We start from the raw sequence: 19479 nt of genomic DNA on the forward strand, positions 1-19479 counted from the left end.
TGAATCTGCTACTGCTTCCAAGCCAACGGTCCTAGTCCTTTAGCTCAGTGGTTCTCAACCGGGGTCTGTGGCCCCCTGGCGGTCTGCAAATCCTTTCAGGGGGGCCACGGAGCCCCACCGCTCAAACTCTGAGCTCTGGTGCCGCCATCCCCTCCCCCCCGCCGCTGTGGGGCTGAAGCCGGGAGCAGCGCGGGGCTGAAACCCCGAGCTCCCCTTCCCCCCTGGAGCCAGGAGCAGTGTGGGGCTGAAACCCCAAGTTCCCCTCTTCCCCCTGCTGAAGCCAGGAGCAATGTGGGGCTGAATCCCAGAGCTCCTCTCCCTTCCTCCCCCAACCCCGAAGTCAGAGTGGCAGGGAGCTGAAACCCAAGCTCCCCGCCACCTCCACACTGAAGCCGGGAACGGCAGGCTGAAGCCCTGACACAGGCAGGTGGGTGGCCTGCAAGATAGGTCAGGAGGTGAAGGTGGTGCTCCCTCCCTGGAACCTGCTATGCGGAGCTGGTCTGAGCCCTGCCGGCCCTTGCCCTCTTCCCCCCCCCCCCTCCCGCTGCTGGGCCCTGGAGTCTTTGTAGCATGTTGAGGGGGGCCTCAGAAAGAACAAGGTTGGGAACGCCTGCTTTAGCTCAAGCACCGCTTCACATTACTAAACCCCTTTATTTAGCCACACCTCTAGAAGGAGGCAAAGACCTACACTGGCTTTAACATGGGTTATCCTATCTCAGCAACAGCTTTTGTCCTCTGTGGCTTGTTGTCCTGGTATCTGTCCTTTCCCTCTACTTTTCCATTCTAGTTTAAATATATCAAGTCTAGAGAATCTCAGAACTTGGAGTTTCTAAGGTTTCATCCATGTTCTCTAGCAGGTTCCAAATCTGGTCTCTGCCGGATCATCTGATATTCTCACATGGAAAAAAGAAACTACATTCAACAACTAGAGTCTGCTTCTGATTCAGATTTCCAGTTCAGTCCTTTTGGTCGACCAGGGTAGGAACGGGAACAGGAGTCTGACTAGATGTGAACTGTGGCCTGATGTAACAGAACCAGGGAGGGTGCAAGGATATTTCGCGCCCTAGGTGAAACTTCCACCTTGCGCACCCCCCTCCCCAAGCCCCTGTGGCAGCTCTCCGCCCCCCCCGCCCTAAGGGCCCCCCCGCGGCAGCTCCCCACCACCACCCTGAGGCGCGTTCCCCCCCCCCCCCCCCCCCGGCCCAGGGAGCCGTGCGGCAGCTCCCCGCCCCAGCTCACCTCTGCTCCGCCTCCTCCCTGAGCACGCTGTCACTGCTCCACTTCTCCCGCCTCCCAGCGCCAATCAGCTGTTTGGCACCACAAGCCTGGGAGGGAGAGAAGCAGAGCGGGATGGCGTGCTCAGGGGAGGAGGCGGAGCAGAGGTGAACTGGGGCGGGGAGTTCCCCTGCGTGCCGCTCCCCCCCCTTATTTGCTGCAGGCAGCCCTGCCCGCGCCCCCCTGCCCCAGCTCCCTCTGCCTAAATGCTGACAACGACCGGAGCGGCCGAAGATCCGGCTGCCACAGTTGCCGCCGAAAGACCTGAAATGCCGCCCCCCAAATGCAGCACCCTCGGCAACCGCCTAGGTCGCCTAATGGGTTGCACCGGGCCTGAACAGAACTGTTGTTTGTACCTTTTCTGCTTTCCTTTTAATCTGTTTTTCTTTCCTTTTGGGGAAACTGTAAATGGAGCTTTATCAATTGTTCCCAAGATGTTTTCAGCTAATCGTAATAATAACCTCATCATTTAAGAAAAAGTTTAAGAAAGCTGGCTTTAACTTTCTTTTCCTGTACACTTAGAAATATGCAACAAAGAGTCCTGTGGCACCTTATTGACTAACAGACGTATTGGAGCATAAGCTTTCGTGGATGAATACCCACTTCGTCAGACGCATGCATCTGACGAAGTGGGTATTCAGCGACGAAAGCTTATGCTCCAATATGTCTGTTAGTCAATAAGGTGCCACAGGACTCTTTGTTGCTTTTTACAGATCCATGGTTACCCCTCTGATACTTAGAAATATGAAATAAATGTTTTTTATAGCATGGTTTGGTTCAGAAGTTAAACCTTAAACTGTGGTAAAAATATCTTGGCGTTTAGCACTAACTAGTTGGTGTCTTTGACGATGTCTAAACAATCAATAACATGGACTGTCCACGCCAGAAACATGACAGTCACAATCAACGCTGCCCTCGGTCTCAGCAGAGAGGCCACATATTGAAGAGGCCCAAAATCTGAACTAGTCTCTCGTGCTTGGAAGTAGTCACTCCTGGGTTGGGCTTGAGGCACACTGGCAAATTAGGGACGTTTGTACTTTTTGCTCTCTGTGCATGTGTAGTGCATGGTCATGTGATAAACCACATTTCCAGTGGTGCTAATCTGCTATTCTTCCTGAGCAGTAAAAACACCTTTTAAAGATGACTTGCAAAATTAAAAAATGGGATGGTGCCTGTTTTGCTATTTTCTGATGGATAAACAACTGTTAACTTTATTTATTTTATAGGTGGGCATAGCCCTCTAATGTTCTGGCATTTCTAAAAGCACAAGTGTTGACTCCAGCTTTCCCTCATCTTGTTGTCTGGGAGATCTTAAATGTGAGATCTTAGCTATTAAATTCAAGAGAGGGAGGGAAGTATGTAAAATCTTCCAGACTTTCTTACAAGTGTTCCCTTGGTGTGAGTTGAACATTGTATGTAAATTAAGAGGAGTTATTTGAACAGTCTAAGTAAAAAAACACTTTCCATTTTTATCAGGTTTCACTTCCAAGGTTTTTCCAATCTCCTAACACCGGCAGTGCCTAGAGATTCAGGAGACAAGGTGGGTAAGGCAATATCTTTTATTGGACCAACTTCTGTGGGTGAGAGAGAAGACCTTTTGAGCTTACATAGAGCTCTTCTTCAGGGCTGGGAAAGGCACTCGGAGTGTCACAGCTAAATACCTTGTAAATAGTCTGCCAGCATGAGGCATCAGAACCCTGTTCTATCTCCATGCGGGTCCTGGAACCCAGCATAATGTAATAAGGTCACATGGTCACAAATACCTTGTATTTATCTGTGACACTCTGAGTGCCTTTCCCACACCGGAGGAAGAGCTTGGTGTAGCTCGTCTCTCTTACCAATAGAAGTTGGTCCAATAAAAGATACCTCCCCAATAAAAGACCATCCCCACCTTGCCTCCAGCTTAACCTATCACAGACTTCCAGCTGCAGAGTAACCAAGGCACTGCTCTGATACCAGTAATGTGGCAATGGTGTGGATTGGGAACTCTCGCTCCCTAGGATGCTTGACTGGAAAAGGAATCTCACATTTCTCGAGCAATGTGATAGATACTCGTGTAAGATGCCACATATTCGTTTGACTGTCTACTTCGGGGTCAGGCAGAGCAGTACAATCCTATCCATGGAGGGGGCAGTAAATAGGTGAGCCTGTTACAATATGCTGGGTTCCTGGACCCCCATCAAGATGGAGCAGGTTCTGATGCCTCAGACGGGCTGGCAGACTATTTATCCAATGCAAGAAGACAGATGTAGAGTCTCTAAGGCAAAAACAAGGTGAGGGGATGAGAGGTGCACTTGCTGGGAAAAGCCCCTTGAAAAAGTCAGCTCAGGAGAAAAGTGGACTATGGTTTGTTTGGGGCTCTGAGCACAATTAAAACACCAAAGTGATGCATGAGTTCTGACTGTTAAGCCAGCGTGTACTGTCCTGGGAGAAGGCCCTGCATGTTCACAGGCCCCGGAAAGGGGTGGGGAAATAGCTTTCAGCTGAATCTTCTATCCTGTCCTAAGAACCAGTTTGCTGCTTGAGACTTAGCTCTAGGAATATAATAGTGGGCCATGTTCTGCTCTGCTACAGGTGTGCAACCCCCCTGCACTAGAAGAAACTAGCAATCAGTAGCTAAGTGTGGGGGCTGGAGGGGGGGACAGGATATGATGCTTTGACGTCTGCAAAGCAGACCCTGAAAATCTTTCTCCAATTTACAAGCCCGGTTTAGCTTATCTGCAGGGGCTGTTTAGGCCATAAAGAAAAACCCCTCCTCCCTCCTGGACTACCCCCTGCGGGGCACCAATGCACTATGGAAAGGCAGAGCAGCCTGGCTTTCCTACAGGCGGCAGGAACTTCAGGAGGAAGCTTGCTCTCGAGTTGGATGCGGGTGTGTTCAGAAAGCAAAGGGCGCTTACCAGAAGCCAGTGCTTTTCCAGAAGTGCTTCAGGGGCCTTTCGAACTGCGACACATCCACGTGGAGCACGTAAGATCCCAAGCCCGCGCCGAGCACCAGGTGCAGGATTATTATTCCGGTCTCCCAGCTCCGAACCGACCCCATGGGAAACGGGCCACACCGGCCCAGGCTCGGAGCTCTCGCTGAGAAGCAGGCACCCCAACAGGCTTTGTCCCACGGGGTCCCCCCCAGCCAGGCATCCGCGGGGCTCTGCTCGCAGGTCCGCCGCTCTCCTGGTCCAGGGGTGGGAGAGATTCTCCCTTTAGCGACTCCAGCGAAAGCAAAAGCTGCGCCCTGGACACCCCTCCGCCCCTCTTCGTGTTACACACATGATTCCCCCTACTTACTTCCTGCTTTCCAGATCTGCCGTGTTAAGGCAGACCTGCACCCGTAGGGAAGAAACAGGGACTGGAACCCGCCGCGGGGAAGCCAGCGGGGCTGAAAAGGTGCTTGGAACCAGATCCTGGGCGGGTTATGATAGCAATTCGGTGCTTTACTTGTGGATCCGATTGTGCAGAGAGGGGTTGTCCTGTGGCTGGCTCACCCAGAAGCAGGGACCCCGGATGGAGTACACCCCGGTAGCCCTCCTTGGGCACTCGAGTTCAGAAGCTTTCAACAGCTTGCAGAGGCGCACTGCCATCAGGGGCCCGTGGGAAAACCTTTGCAACAGTTCCCTCGAACCAGGAGGATGGAGAAGTGCCACAGGGTCGAGAATTGGGCGGAGGGATGAGGAAACGGAGTATTTCAAAATGGTGTGAAAACTTGAATTGTTATTCTTGGCAGTGAGTGGAAGTGAAATGTTATGTAAGGTATATCCAGTGTTACCTATGAAGCCCCCTGGATTTCAGGGTGTAGAAGCAAAGGTATTTTACAAATGCTCCAGGATAATAGATTTGTATGGTAGGAAAACATTCTTAAATAGGAACTTTAGTTATGAAACACGTAATATTGTCCCCAAAGTAAAAATGGGGCAATACTGTAAAAGTATATGTTAGAGAGGAATTCGGGTTTCATAACAAAGCAGAAATAAAGATGTTTTCTGCTCCCACATACTCTGCAGTGGCTGTGTGCTGTAACCACACCTTTTCCCTTTAATACTTTGAAGCGATTTTATATAGTGTCTTTCTTTTCAGTGTATCTGTCTTTCCATATCTTCCCCCCTCCCATCTTTAAATGTGGGGTTTTTTTTTCTTCCTTTGCATTTTGGAGGGAGGGGGTGCATTTTTGTTTTCCAGTTTTTGCTTTCTCTTTGAATCTGTCTGTTACGGCTTAGTTTACTTTTCATTTTCACTTTGCTTCTTTTCATTGACTTTGTTTCAATATTTATCATCTCTGCTGGTTTTGTCTTTGTTTCTCCCCTCCCCTCCCCCTTTCTACATCCTTCCTGTCCTATTACAGTAAGGGTGTTTGGAAAATAAACTCACCTAAGGCGAGGGACTAACACAAAACAACGAGGAGTCCTTGTGGCATCTTATAGACTAACAAATTTATTTGGGCCTAAGCTTTCATGGGCTAGAACCCACTTCATCAGATGCATGGAGTGGAAAATACAGTAGGAATATATATATAGCAGTACATGAAAAGATGGGAGTTGCTTTACCAAGTGGGGGGTCGAGACAGTTCAATTAAAGTGGGCTATTATCAACAGGATGAAAAATCACTTTTGTAGTGGTAATGAGGGCAATGTAATCAGGGTGGCTCATTTCAAACAATTAACAAGAAGGTGTGAGTAACAGTAGGGGGAAATTAGGTTTTTTTTTTTTTTAGTTCTTGTAGTGATCCATCCACTCCCAGTCTTCATTCAGGCCTAATTTGATGGTGTCCAGTTTGGGTGAGTCCTGCTGTCGGCTTCTGACAGCTCTGTCCTTCGCAGATTCAGCTACTGCCAGAAGTACATTATGACTTAACTGGATGTACATTTAGTACTGGTCTACACTAGCGTTAGATCAACGTATGTCTTGCGTCTGATGAAGTGGGCATTCACCCACGAAAGCTTAAAGCTTATGCTCCAATACTTCTGTTAGCCTTAAAGGTGCCACAGGACTCTCTGTTGCTAGATCAACGTAAGGCAGCTTATGTTGACCTAACTCTGTAAATGTCCATACTACACCATTGCTTCTGCCGATGTAAGTCACCCATTACACCGACATAATAACTCCACCTCCACGAGAGGCGTAGCGCTTAGGTTGATGTAGTTAAGTCAACAGTGTCTGTGTGGGCCAGGTGGAAGCCAGCACCCAGACCCTGCTGTGTGGGGCCAGGCATCAGCTGGCTGCTACGCGGGGCCAGGCAGCAGCCAGCCCCGTCCCAGATCACGCTGGGCAGCAGATGGACTTGGACCCTGCCATGCAGGGCCCGGTGGCAGCTGAGAGCTGTACCCCGCCGCTGGACCTACTGGACAGCTGGGAGTTGGACCCTGCTGCACCAGGCCAGGCAGCCAGGACCTCCAGCACCCGGCTAGGTGCAGAGCGCAAGGCACAGGGCTGGGGTGGAGCCTCACCTAAAACCTGGGGGTGCTGCAGCACCCCTGCAAACCCTTAGTTCTCAGAGCTCCTCCCCCCAACTTGCCCAGAGACCCACTCTCCTGCACCCTGCCTGCCTATGGCACTCACCAGCCCCAGGATGGCAGGAGCACTTTTACAGGCTGCCAGATGCTGTCTCCCCCTCAGGCAGCCCCGCCCCCTGCCAGACCAGACCAGTGCTAATTGGGCCACATGTGGCCACAGGTTGAGAACTGCTGATGTAGACAATGCGTAACTTACATGGCCTGTTGCTGCCTTTGAGAGCCTGAGCTATGAGCCCTGCGCAGGTCTCACCACTGGAGCCCCACTGACCCAGGGCTGACTGCCTGAGCTCTCAGTCCTATGCAGGGCTGACTGCCGGAGCCCATGGGAGCTGTCAGTGCCCCACAATGCCCTATACTGTCAGTTAAATTGGTAGAAGCACTTCTGGTGAGGATGTGTGCTGCCAACGGAGGGGGCATAGTGTGGACATGAAAAACCATAGTAATTACTGTGGTGGCTGTACGTCAACCTAACTGAGTCGACTTAATTTTGTAGTGTAGACCAGGCCTTACAGACTGCATGAAAGAGCTTTCAGGGGAGATAGTCAATTGCCCAATACTACTCTCTGGCTTTTGTCAGAAAGGAAAGAATAGAGTCACTCAAGCAACACTGTAGTGCCCTGGTAGGACGGCAATGCCAGTGTGTTGAGCTTCGTGGTGTAACACCTTGTACATGAGAAGCAGGCATTGGGCAAACAATGGGAGTTCCCAGGTTGCAAAGCCCAGGCATGCACATCACAGGTTTCCCTGGTTATTAAAGAGGAAACCTTTATCCACTATTCCTGAGGGCTTATCTTCACCTAAAACACTACAGCTGTAGGGCTTCAGTATAGATACTATCTATGCTGACAGGAGAGATTCTCCTGTTGGCATAGGTAATCCTCTTTCCCAAGAGACAGCAGTTCGTTAGACCAAAGAATTCTTCAAGAGAGCTAGCACTGTCTAGACGGGGACTTAGGTTGGCTAAAGTACGCCACTCAGTGGTGTAGGATTTCTCACCCTCCTGAGCAATGTCTCCTACCCCAACAAACAGGACAGCATTTTGGGACAGATGCTATATATGAATACTTGCTGGAGGGTCAGATGGGCAGTTAAATGGCTTTGAGGGGAACTCCAGGTGTGTTTACATCATTGTACACGTCTTCACATAGAACTCCCTTCCCTACACTCCCCTCTGCAAACACCCCAATCTACCCCACACAGGCATTCTCCCCTGTATGGTCTGGATGCATCCCCAATGAGACTGTATACCCCTACTTACACCCACTATACCCCCGCAGAAACCCTATAACCCCCACAAGCCCACTAGAGACCCTATACACACTCATTATGCTCCCAGACCCTATACCACTACAAACACCTACTGTACTCCCCAGAGACCCCATATCCCCTACATACACCCACTGTACTCCCCAGAGACCCCATATCCCCTATAGACACCCACTATACTCCCCAGAGACCCCATATCCCCTACAGCCACCCACGATACTCCCCAGAGACCCTACATAATCCCGCGGTGCCGCGGAGATTTCCTACCCCACATTCTCCCCTCCCCCCGCTCCCTAGTCACATGACCTTCTACCCACGATCCCACCTCCGCGTGGTTCTTTTCGAGAAGGAAAACAAGGGATCTCGATTCCCATTGGCCCCTGCCCAGAGCGCCCCGCCTTCCTTCCTGACGTCATGTCTGCTCCCCAGTGCGATAGCTGGTGGGCGTGGCCAACATAGAACGCCGACTTCCATCCGGGCACCGCTCTGTACGTCACACGAGGGTGGGGGGAGGATTGCCACAAGAGACGAGCTGGGCGTGGCTGGGTGTTCGGCCAATCCAGGCGCGGTTCCGTGTTGTGCGGCCGGTTTGAATCCCGGGGGCTGCCGTTAGGTTCGTTAGCCGGGAGAGAGCCGCTTCAGCCGCGCGCCCGAGAGGCTGAGACACCCCCCCCCGCACGCGCCGCGAGGATGCCGAGGACCCCGCGCAAGAGGTGAGTGGGGGACCCCCGGGAAGGGGGGCGGGGCTGCCTGTCCTGGGTGACCACTGCTCCCCGGGCCCCCTGCTCAGCCCCTCCCCCGTCCGGGCTGGGGGGACCCCCGTGTCTCCCTCCGCACCCCGGCCCCCCTTCCCCGGCCTGACGAGGTGTTTCCCCTCAGCGAGGTCCTGGCCTCCTCCCTGGTGAGCAGCGTCAACCACGCCCTGGGGAAGCTGCTGGACATCTGGCACCAGATCGGCATCAAGGAGGAGATGCAGCTGGAGCGCATGCAGGCCGTCAAGCAGCACATCGAGGTGAGGCGGGGTGTGTGTGTGTGTGGGGGGGGGGTCCTCACCCCTCCTCAGCAACAATCCTGCCCCCTCCTCGTTTCCCCCTCAATGGGCTCTGCTCAGCCTCCCCCTGTTGCCTCCTCCTGGGGTTCTTCCCTGCTTGTGGGGGCTGCAGCTGGGGCCCCTCTGCTCCTCCCCCTTCCCAGACGGGCTGTTGCAGAGGACCAGACCCAGTGCTCACAATGGGGTGGGGTAACAGGAGGGGCTGAGTTGCTGGGCTCTCGCTCTTGCTTCCTGTGAGAAGGGCAGTCCCACCCTGGGGGGCTCTGCCTCCTTCCTGCACCAGCCCTACCCGTCTTCTCTGCTCCAGGAGGTGGGCAAGTGGGGAAAGCAGCCATACAGCGGGGGGAGTTCTCCCAGCTGGCACTAAAATCATGTGCCTGTCAGTGACCTATCTGCCGTCTCAAAAATATTATTTCCTGGTTTGCAACCTGGCCCACTTTAAGCAGTGGTGCCCACCTGCTGCTGGATGCACTTTCCTGGGCACTCCTGCCCATCCTGATCTGTCCAGCACGCAAGCCGGAGAATGCCAGAGCTGCAGCTTTGTATGTAGCCTCAACTCTCAACCCCCTGTGCAGAGGCAGCAGTGGAAGGGTAAGTCCATAGCATCCAACCCGGGAGGTTTGGGTTTAATTCCCTGTTCTGTCACAGACTTCTTGTGTGACCTGTACATTTCCCCCAAGGGCTTTTTTGTGTGATTGACATGGATATAACAGTACTTCCTTACCTCCTAGTGGTCCTGTGAGAAGAAATACATTAAAGGTTATAAATACTACTGTAACGAGGGCCATATAAATACCATTTTCACACCGTTGAGTGTTTCATTTTGCAACTGGGATATTTCCAATGTAGTTTTTAGATGAACTCTTTTGAAAATAAAGTTTTGCATTATAACATTTCTGTTCTGCTACATAGAAGCAGAGCACTGTGTCCTACACACCTTGCAGGCCATTTCTTACCATATTAGATCCTTTTCTCTCCTCAACCTTCTCCAAACCTCACTAGCCCTGCAGCTCTTGCCTTAGAAAATAAACAATCAATGAGACAGGACTCTCCCATTAGGAATATTTTCTCTCAAATTCTCACAGCACAGGAAGATTTGACAGAACAAGGAGCAATGGTCTCAAGTTGCCGTGGGGGAGATCTAGGTTGGGTATTCGGAAACACTATTTCACTAGGAGGGTGGTGAAGCACTGGAATTGGTTACCTAGGGAGGTGGTGGAATCTCCATCCTTAGAGCTTTTTAAGGCCTGGTTTGACAAAGCCCTGGCTGGGATGATTTAGTTGGGGTTGGTCCTGCTTTGAGCAGGGGGTTGGAATAGGTGACCTCCTGAGGTCTCTTCCAACCCTAATCTTCTATGATTTGTCACATGCATGTCCTGTTTGGCCGCCTTAGCTGTGCATGCACAGAGTCATTTTAAATGGGTTGCAATTTGGTCAAATAAAACAAATCTTTATCAGCACACTCAAAATCACTCTACTCTATGCAGAATTTCAACTCTACTTGGCCATTTCAACACTTAAGTTGGTAAAAGTTTTTTCTCATGTATTGTGCCTGGAAAAGTTTTGTTCAGACTATGCATGAAAAACTTCAGATAGAAAGATAAAGGCTTTGGAAGGCTGAGCAACTGTGAACAGGGTTAGAACAGTAACTTCCAGGTATCTTTAAAACTATACTTTTTTGTTGGAATAATTATTGGTACAGGATACCACCATGACACCAATTTGATCATATTTTTATTAAATCCAAAAACGAAATTATATTTATGCAATTGCTCTAAACATGTCTAAAAAGCCTACGTAACAAGCAATTACTACATCCAACCAGTAACAGATGTTCATAAGCATTTAATTAAGACACAAATGGACTAAATCAGGGGTGCTTAGACCTATGTTAGTTTACTCTAACTTGGTCAGGCAGATATTAGTAATGAACCCCCAAGAGTTCACCTTTTTATACCCTTTAACAAACAAGTGATTGCCAATTCCTGACTTTAGCTAAAAACCAGTTTTGGGTTGGGAACGCTTCTGCTTGGCATAGACAAGAGTTATGACTGAGCCCTTTTCTTCAAGATAGCATTGGTGTGTCAGGGATCAACTTTTCTTTGTCTATTAGAATCAGCTCTGATAACTAGAAACTTCTTTTCTCTTATGAGCTACATTGAGTTCGGCATTTTTACAACTTATCTTGCCAGTTACATATTTTTCCTTACAGACTTCCCACAATGGCTAACTGACTTTTGTTTTACTTAAACTACAAAGCACACATTTTCCTTCATTCCTACACTCTTGTACATGGTAGTTATTGATGCGCTAAAACTGAATTGTACAAAGCACCTAAGTTTCTGCCTCCTCACATTAGTATAGAGATTTGAGCTGACACCAAGCTTACTACAAAACAGACTGAGGTTGTATGGTTATCCTAGCTTTCCAGAATGAAACCTTAGAAGTTGTTGGTTGGAAAGGGAATGTAAGCTTGGTATACCCCATATGGATGGCCATTCTAAATGTATGAAGTAGTGCAACAGGTGCCAAATCAAAAATGAGCTAGAGGTCTTAGGCGCTAGGGGAGTTGGATTGTGGAGTCCTACAGCCCAAGGAAGTGGCCCCGACAGATCTGCACCCGGAAGTACCCTAGAGGCTAGAGATGGAAACAGCAGCTTCCACACACTTAGACCCAGCTTCAGAAACATGTGGGATCCAATGGTTGGGTCCAGTTAAAACAGATTGTCCCCTATGGGGATTCAGCCAGCTCTGTACCATGGAATTCACTACATCTACGTAAGTATACTAGCTCTGCAGTGATGGAAGAAGCAATAAATTAATTGGTGGTCAGTACATTGAATCTAAATACACATAGGGAGCTGCTTTGCTGATTGGGTAGTGATCATTTTTACTGTTTTTTTTTTTTTTTTTCTGATCATGATGACACTTAAGTCAACAAAAAATTTGTCCAGGCTAACTAGTTTGAACTACACAGATGTACAGTTTTCTTTACTCAGTTTCTTAATTTAGGTAAAATCTTGGTGCAAGATTTGGTTCATACGGGTTTATTACTTGAAGACTAGTCATGTCCTGAGCTTAGAGGCATTGGCCTTTAAAATTTATTAAAAATACAGCACAGAGGAAAGATTTAGACCTGTGCAAGATCTAGAGAGGCACTTAGGGAAAGTGATTAAATCTTACAGACCCCAGGCTTGCAATCAAGTTTAAATAAGAAACAAGATAGGTGCAGGATCTGATGTTGCAGTATCTTCTATTTTGAGTCAACCATGGACCAAGTAAACCAGGATCATGCCATTTGAGAACCGGGGCTCATAAATTGGATGTAGATATCTTAAGGAATTGGTAGCATGTACAATTACTGAGGCTGTCTTGTGCCAAAGCTACCGTGAAGCACAATAGTAGGCAGTTTTGACTTGTAAGATTACATGCATACTAAAGTAAAAGACCCATAGACTGAAACAGTTTATTTCCATTTGGGAGCTACTTGTAAACCAAGTGAATGTTCACAATACTTGACAAACCATCCAGTTGTTGTCCTGTTAAAGCAAACAAACCAGATATTGCTGGCTAGACTTAAAGAGCTCAAAGAGATTGGGAAGGATTAGAATTAAAGGGTAGGTCACTAATGATTAGATTAAGAGAGCCCTTCATAAAAAGCAATGGATGCCTATATACTTCTGACTTAAACATGCGATTAATATTGATGATTTTTTTAGCTAAGTGTGTCTGAACAGATTAGCCACAGAACAGATGGTAAAGCTTGAGGACCAGAAAATGCTGAAGGTCAATGTGTGACTTCAACACCTGTAATTTAAGTGCCTCGTCCTATTGGCTTTGATATAATTTTGTAACAATAATTAGTATCCTTTTAAAATACTGTACTGTTCTTGTGCATTGAGTGCAGAAGTTCTGCCAGGTTGTAGCTATATTGTGTCCCCATAGATGAGAATAATCCGAGCAAATGCCTCATGACTTTCTCTGAGCTCATCTGACTACACTGACATTTTATCCAGTCTATTGGTAACCAGGATGGAGGGTTGTATCTCACTTAGAAGCTCACTGGATATCAGTTTAATTGACAGTCTGAAGTTAGCTACTGGACCTGGCTGAAGTAAATAGCTCTTGCAATCCTGCAACCTGAGGAGATGAGCTTAAGCCTAAAGTTTTCCCTTTCTCCATTTGTAAGCTGTAGAGATGTCTCGAGGCCACTGTCTCCCTGTCTGGGATGCAATTAGTCTTCAGATACGGAGCAACTATGTAATGGGTATAGTGGAGGGAAGGGACAAACTAGTTAGGAACATATGGGCAGTGTAGAAGGCGAGGTGTCTGTGTATATAGATATCCATTAGTTTTTCCTTTTTTTTTTTTTTTTTTTTTTAAAGTGAATTAAAATGACTGCCTTCTAGTTAAGCAGGAGAACGTTAAACTTGCTCCGAATCTTTTACATTCAAACATTCCATTGGGTGTCTGCTTTCATGTTGCTCTTCTTTCAGGCAAGATGATTCTGCAGCATTGTCCCTCAACTTCTGAAAAGTAGTAGTGAAACTTATTAGGATCCTGTAGTGGAGAGAAGGCTCATGCTATTGGTAGTTGATCTTATTCTCTGCATTATTGATTTGACTTATAATTCCATTGATGATGGAGACAGAACAGACCTGTTGGGTCACAATCTTACAGTTCATGGAAGACAAAAATACCATACCTCCGATAAGCTTTGGGGGTGGGGTTTACTGAAGTTAAGCATATATGAACATATGTATACACTGAACTACATAGATTGTGGAGTTTGTGAAGTGCTACTCAAAGCTGGAAGGATTATAGATGAGTCACATAACAAATGCTGGAACATCAGGCATGCAGTTCTTTGTTTTCCTCGTAACAATTAATATTGAACTTTGCAACTAGTGTCTAGGTGTATGGAGGCAGGAGTGAAAATGTGCTGCAAGGATCAGTAACTAAGCAGAGTCTTTTAAAAAGGGTCATGTTCCTCATTTTCATGTGAATTAAAGATCTCTACTGCTTCTCTCAAACTGCATAAAACGTTGCTCTGTATTCTACTATTTAGAAAATACCCAAGCTAAAACACCTTCTTTCATGCTCACCATATTGTTTTGTCTGATTTTTCTTGGTTACTTTTTTAGAGCAGAGTTATATTTCAAGTAGCTTCCTTTCACTAACACACAAACAGAAATTGAATCTGAGAAGCTTGGAATAGTAGCATGTGCTACCACAAACGAGGAACTGCTAAGAGTGCTCAAGTATCCCATTATATAAATGGATTCTGATTAGGGCTGCCAATTGGAATTAATGCAAAAGAAATTAACTAGATTACAAGTCATGATTAATCAGTTTTAATTGCACTGTTAAACAATAATAGAATACCAATTAAATTATTAGAAATATTTGTATGTTTTTCCTACACTTTTAAATATGATTTCAATCACAACACAGAATACAGTGTAGTGTTCACTTTATACTATTTTTATTACAAATATTTGCACTGTAAAAGATGAACAAAATAGAATTTTTCAGTTCCTCCTACATGTACTGTAGTGCAATCGCTTAATCATGAAAGTGCAACTTACAAATGTAGAATTTTTTTTTACATAGCTGCACTCCAAGACAATATAAAACTTCAGAGCCTACAAGTCCACTTAGTCCTATTTCTTGTTCAGCCAATCGCTAAGACAAACAAGTTTGTTTACAATTACAGGAGATAATGATGCCCACTTATTATTTACAATGTTACCTGAAAGGGAGAACAGGTGTTTGCATGGCACTGTTGTAGCTGGCGTGGCAAGGTATTTATGTGCCAAATATACTAAACATTTATGTGCCTCTTCATGATTTCACTTGTTCAGTGTTGTTGGGTTGTTTACGTGGGTACCTAGAGGCTAAATATGAGACTCCTGGGGGAATTCTGTGCCACTGCGCATGCTTAGAATTTATGTCCCCCACACATTTCTTTGCTTCCCTGCAGAATAATGACTTTCTGATAGGGAAGGAAAAGGAAGCCACAAGAGCGGTCATGTGACCCTCCCCAGCAGTATATTTTAGGTGCCCAGGGGAGCCGGCAGAGAGGTAAATCACTGTGGGGCAAGGGGCGGGACTGGGGAAGACCTGGCGGGTGGCTCCTACCCTGCGCTGGGCTCAGCTGCTAGTCGTGGTTGGGCTGGGGAGGATAGGACTTTCCCTTCACATCTTCTGGGGCTATCATACCCACCCCCAGATTTCTCCCCTGGCTTTAGGAAGCTCTGCAAACTCCCTCTCACCCCCCACCCCCCTGTGCTTCCTGCACCCATCGCTCAGGTGCAGGGGGAGGGATCGCTGTACAGGGAGCTGCTTCCCCTATCCACCCAACCTCTGTGCAACCAGATCCCCCTCATACCCATACACCACTCGATGAGCTCTACTCCCCCTGCACCTGGACCACTCTGAGCCACCTGCACCTGGATCCCCACCCTACCGAGCCCCAACCAGCTGCACCTGATCCTTGCCCCACTCCCTCAGCATCTGGACCCCACCACTGAGCTCCCCACACCTAGACCCCCCTGCTGGGCTCTATCCCTGCCCCCTCCCTGACACCTCTTTGGCTGAGCACCAACTACCTTCACCTGGACCCCCTGCACAGTCCATTACTGTTGCACCCATATCCCACCCAACAGGCCTCTGTGCATCTGGATCTCACACTGAGCCACCCACACCCAGATTGCCCCACACAGAACCCTCTCAACCCACACCTGGATCCCTCCACACTTGGATCCTGCCTTGCTGAACCTGCTTGCCCACACCTGGTGCACCTGGCACAGAGGGGCAGGGCCCTAGGGTGTTTCTGGGCCAGGCTCAGTCCTTGCACTGTGTCAGGGTTGGGCGCAGCCTCATCGCTGAGTCCATGTCCCAGGGGGAACCTGCACAGTGATCTCTCACCTGTGCAGCCAGTGGCCTGTGCTCCTCACTGCCATGCTGGAGTCTCACATTTATTTGACAAATAAAATTTGCAGAATTTTAAAATACTGTGTGCAGAATTTTTATTTTTTTTGGCACAGAATGCCCTCAGGAATAGTAGGAAGAGAGAGCAGGGGCTGCATAGTGATCAAGCAGAGATACTAAGAGTAGCTGTGTCTTGCTAGCTAACATATCGGCCATATGATGTCTTATAGATGCTCCCTGAAGAAAAATAATACATATAGGTTTCCTGAATGCGTGGTAATCACCTGCTCTCCATCCACATAGGAGGAAGGTTTTGGTCTTTACTATGACAGGAGTTCACTGCTACAACAGCCTTTCTGAGAGACTGGAATAGGGGTAGCAGAGTTACAGACTCTGCCAAATGATCAGAAAATGAGATGGGGTAGCTAGAGAGTATTGACACCTCATTTGTGTAGCTAAGTAGAGGCCACCTGCAGTCAAGAATACCAAAGCTGCATGTTAAGTAACTACCACCGTGATCTTGCATGATCATGATGGCGAGTGATAGGGATCCATGCTGAGTTGGTGAACTCCTCTCCCTTGTGACTCATGGTAACTTAAGTTCAGGCTACAAAACTAAACGTTGATGCCCATGTTTGTTCACCCACATCAGACCCTTCTTAGTAACCATCGTTACTAACAGGATGTTTATATGGAATTTATTATCTATACTGCAGGAGCCGCAGTCATGGACCAGGACCCCGTTGTGCTAGGTACTGTATGGCAAAGACCATTCTTGATCCAAAGTGCTTACTCTGTTTTTATAATGCACTTCAATAGCCAATACCAAATGCACCCAGAAGAAAATAGCACTGTTTGTATTTAAGTAAGGATTTGAGAATTATTGAATAATCTCTCCTTTCAAATGAGGTACTAACCTTAGAGTTGCTTGTAATAGGTTGTGACCATTTACATGTCCATCTAAAATTTTGAAACTTCATTAACTCATTATTTAAGGGCTCCTGCATACAGGATAAATCCCAAATTTTAATTGACTCCTATCAGCGAGTCAATTGTCTTGGATTTAAACCCCTTAAATGCCTCTAAAGTGAAATATGCCATATGTAGTCCCCTAAGAAGCTATTTATATCTTTACAAAGGAACTAAGAAAAGACCATTTGACTTTTTCAAGGGTCTCTTAGGCGTGAATTGGCAAAATGTGCATTAGGTCAGATTTCATAAATGGATAATAAATCTTTCATGTAGGCAAAGCCAACTGCCCAAATTCTAGTGAAATAAAAGTAAGACCGAACTTCATAAGAGATGCTTGATAGGCATACCTTCTCACCACTGCTAAGGTACTTTGTAGTGCTTAGGATCACACATGACATGGAAACACATGGCCCTTACTTCGACGAGTTTCCCAACCCAATGTTAGACATGACAACAAGGATTAAAATACTGGGTTGGGCTGGTGGTCCACAGGACTAGTGTCCTGCCTAACAACAGCTGTTATCAGATGTATCAGAGTAAGGTGCTAGAAATCCCCAAATGGGCAATTATAGAATACATGGCCTATGGCAACTTAATTGATTACGTCCCTCAGAGGCTGGCTAATTCCCTTAAACCTGAGGGTGTTTTGCTTCCTAACACTTTCTTTTTAATCCTGTCTTGTAATTGTGGGTGTCCTCATCCATATAAACACCCAACATGTATTGATCCAGCCATCTGCAGGCTCCAGCAGTGCTTCAGCAGCCAGTTGTAGCTGTATTCCAGTAGCTAGCCCTAGATTGCCCCAGAGATCATATGCAAAGTAGCTCCCAACTTTCTGGATCAACTGATGATGGATATAGGCAGCAAGGGCTGTACAACAGAATCCTGCAGAATCTCCTAGAGCTGATTTATTCTTCTATTTCCATGAACAAGGTAAAACATAGACTATTTGCGGCTTAGTGGTTTGGCAGTCTGAGGTAGCAAGCTTTGAAAGATTCCTAGGGATCTATTCCACTTCCTTCCTGATCTACAAATGGTTGGAAGTTGTCAGAATGATCTGAATTTGAACAACTTAAAACAAGTCACTGAAAACGAAGTTCGAAAGGGAAATATTGAGTTCTCCTTAACATGTCTTCAGCACTTTCCTAAACACTTAACCTAATCAGATCATTGCACTGACATTTTCTCAGGTTCTCTTGTGCATTTCCAGAACCTTTGGAACGTAGCTCCTCTCCTGGAGCATTGATTAATTAACTGGGATGTATCAGCAGGAGTGTTGTTGTAAGCAAGACATGAGAAATCTTTTACTCAACTCCATGCTGATTATGCCTCAGTTGGCGTATTGTGTCCAGTTTTGGGTGCCACATTTCAGGAAAGATCTGGACTTTCTCCAATTTGTTCATAGGAGAGCAACAAAAATAATTAAAGGTCTAGAAAACATGACATATGAGGGAAGACTGAAAAAGCTGGGTTTGTTTAGTCTGGAGAAAAGACTGAGGGAGGCTATAACAGTTTTCAAGTACATCAAAGGTTGTTACAAGGAGGAGAGTGAAAAATTGTTTTCCTTAACCTCTGAGAATAGGACAAAAAGCCACGGTCTTAAATTGCAGCAAGGGAGGTTTAGGTTGGATATTAGGAAAAACTTCCTAACTATTAGAGTGGTTAAGCACTGGAATAAATTGCCTAGGGAGATTGTGGAATATTGGAGGTCTTTGAGAACAGATTAGACAAACGTATCAGGAATGGTCTAGTTATTCCTTGGTCCTGCCTTGAGTGCAGTGGACTGGACTAGATGACCTACTGAGGTCCCTTCCATTCCTAGCAATGAAGTCTATTACTAATGAAGTCAACCTGTTAGATTGGGGTCGGTGTGGGGACTTAGTGTTGAAGATAGGTCTTTTAAAATGAAAATAACTAAAATGGTGTATTGCTGTGACAGTCTACATAAATGGCAATTGGTTGATGGCTGTAAATGATAAAAAGGATAGCTCAGTGGTTTGAGCATTGGCCTCCTAAACCCAAGGTTGTGAGTTCAATCCTTGAGGGGGCCATGTAGGGATCTGGGACAAAAATCGGTCTGGGGATTGGTCCTTCTTTGAGCAGGGGGTTGGACTAGATGACCTCCTGAGTTTCCTTCCAACCCTGATATTCTATGATTCTTCTTCTATGAAATATCTAATCATTTCTCGCTTTTATAAAAGCTTTTTATCAGTTGATATTGAAGTGCTTTACAGAGGAGGATAGAATTATCCCCATGTTATAAATGAGGAAACAGATGAAGTGAATTTGATGAAAGTCATTATAGCGTCTGCAAAAGTGGAAACTTGAAACTCGATGTGCAAAATCTAGTAACATTAAGGGAACATAGTTCTAGGATTTGTCAAAACCTTAATGTGCATAGAAAATAGGGCCTGAGAGGCAAGGTAACAATCCTCAAGGACTATTTTCTATGGGTTGCTACTTTCTTTCTTTCTTTCT

General features: G+C 46.8%; 2 protein-coding genes across 2 annotated transcripts in view; one reads left to right on the forward strand and one right to left on the reverse strand.

Annotated features, from left to right (window-relative positions):
- The window catches only part of IDUA (alpha-L-iduronidase), a 74910-nt gene extending 69677 nt beyond the window's left edge, over positions 1-5233 (reverse strand). Inside the window, exon 1 of the mRNA XM_054032004.1 lies at positions 4176-5233. Within this exon, the coding sequence (XP_053887979.1) occupies positions 4176-4318 (143 nt within the window). The 5' untranslated portion in view covers positions 4319-5233. The remainder of the gene's footprint in view (positions 1-4175) is intronic.
- Positions 5234-8657: 3424 nt separating this feature from the next.
- The window catches only part of LOC128839216 (protein regulator of cytokinesis 1-like), a 48424-nt gene continuing 37602 nt past the window's right edge, over positions 8658-19479 (forward strand). Inside the window, exons 1-2 of the mRNA XM_054032005.1 lie at positions 8658-8758; positions 8925-9057. Coding sequence (XP_053887980.1) covers positions 8736-8758; positions 8925-9057 — 156 coding nt within the window. The 5' untranslated portion in view covers positions 8658-8735. The remainder of the gene's footprint in view (positions 8759-8924; positions 9058-19479) is intronic.

Source organism: Malaclemys terrapin, chromosome 6 (assembly GCF_027887155.1).
Source record: "Malaclemys terrapin pileata isolate rMalTer1 chromosome 6, rMalTer1.hap1, whole genome shotgun sequence".
Lineage (NCBI taxonomy): Eukaryota > Metazoa > Chordata > Testudines > Emydidae > Malaclemys > Malaclemys terrapin.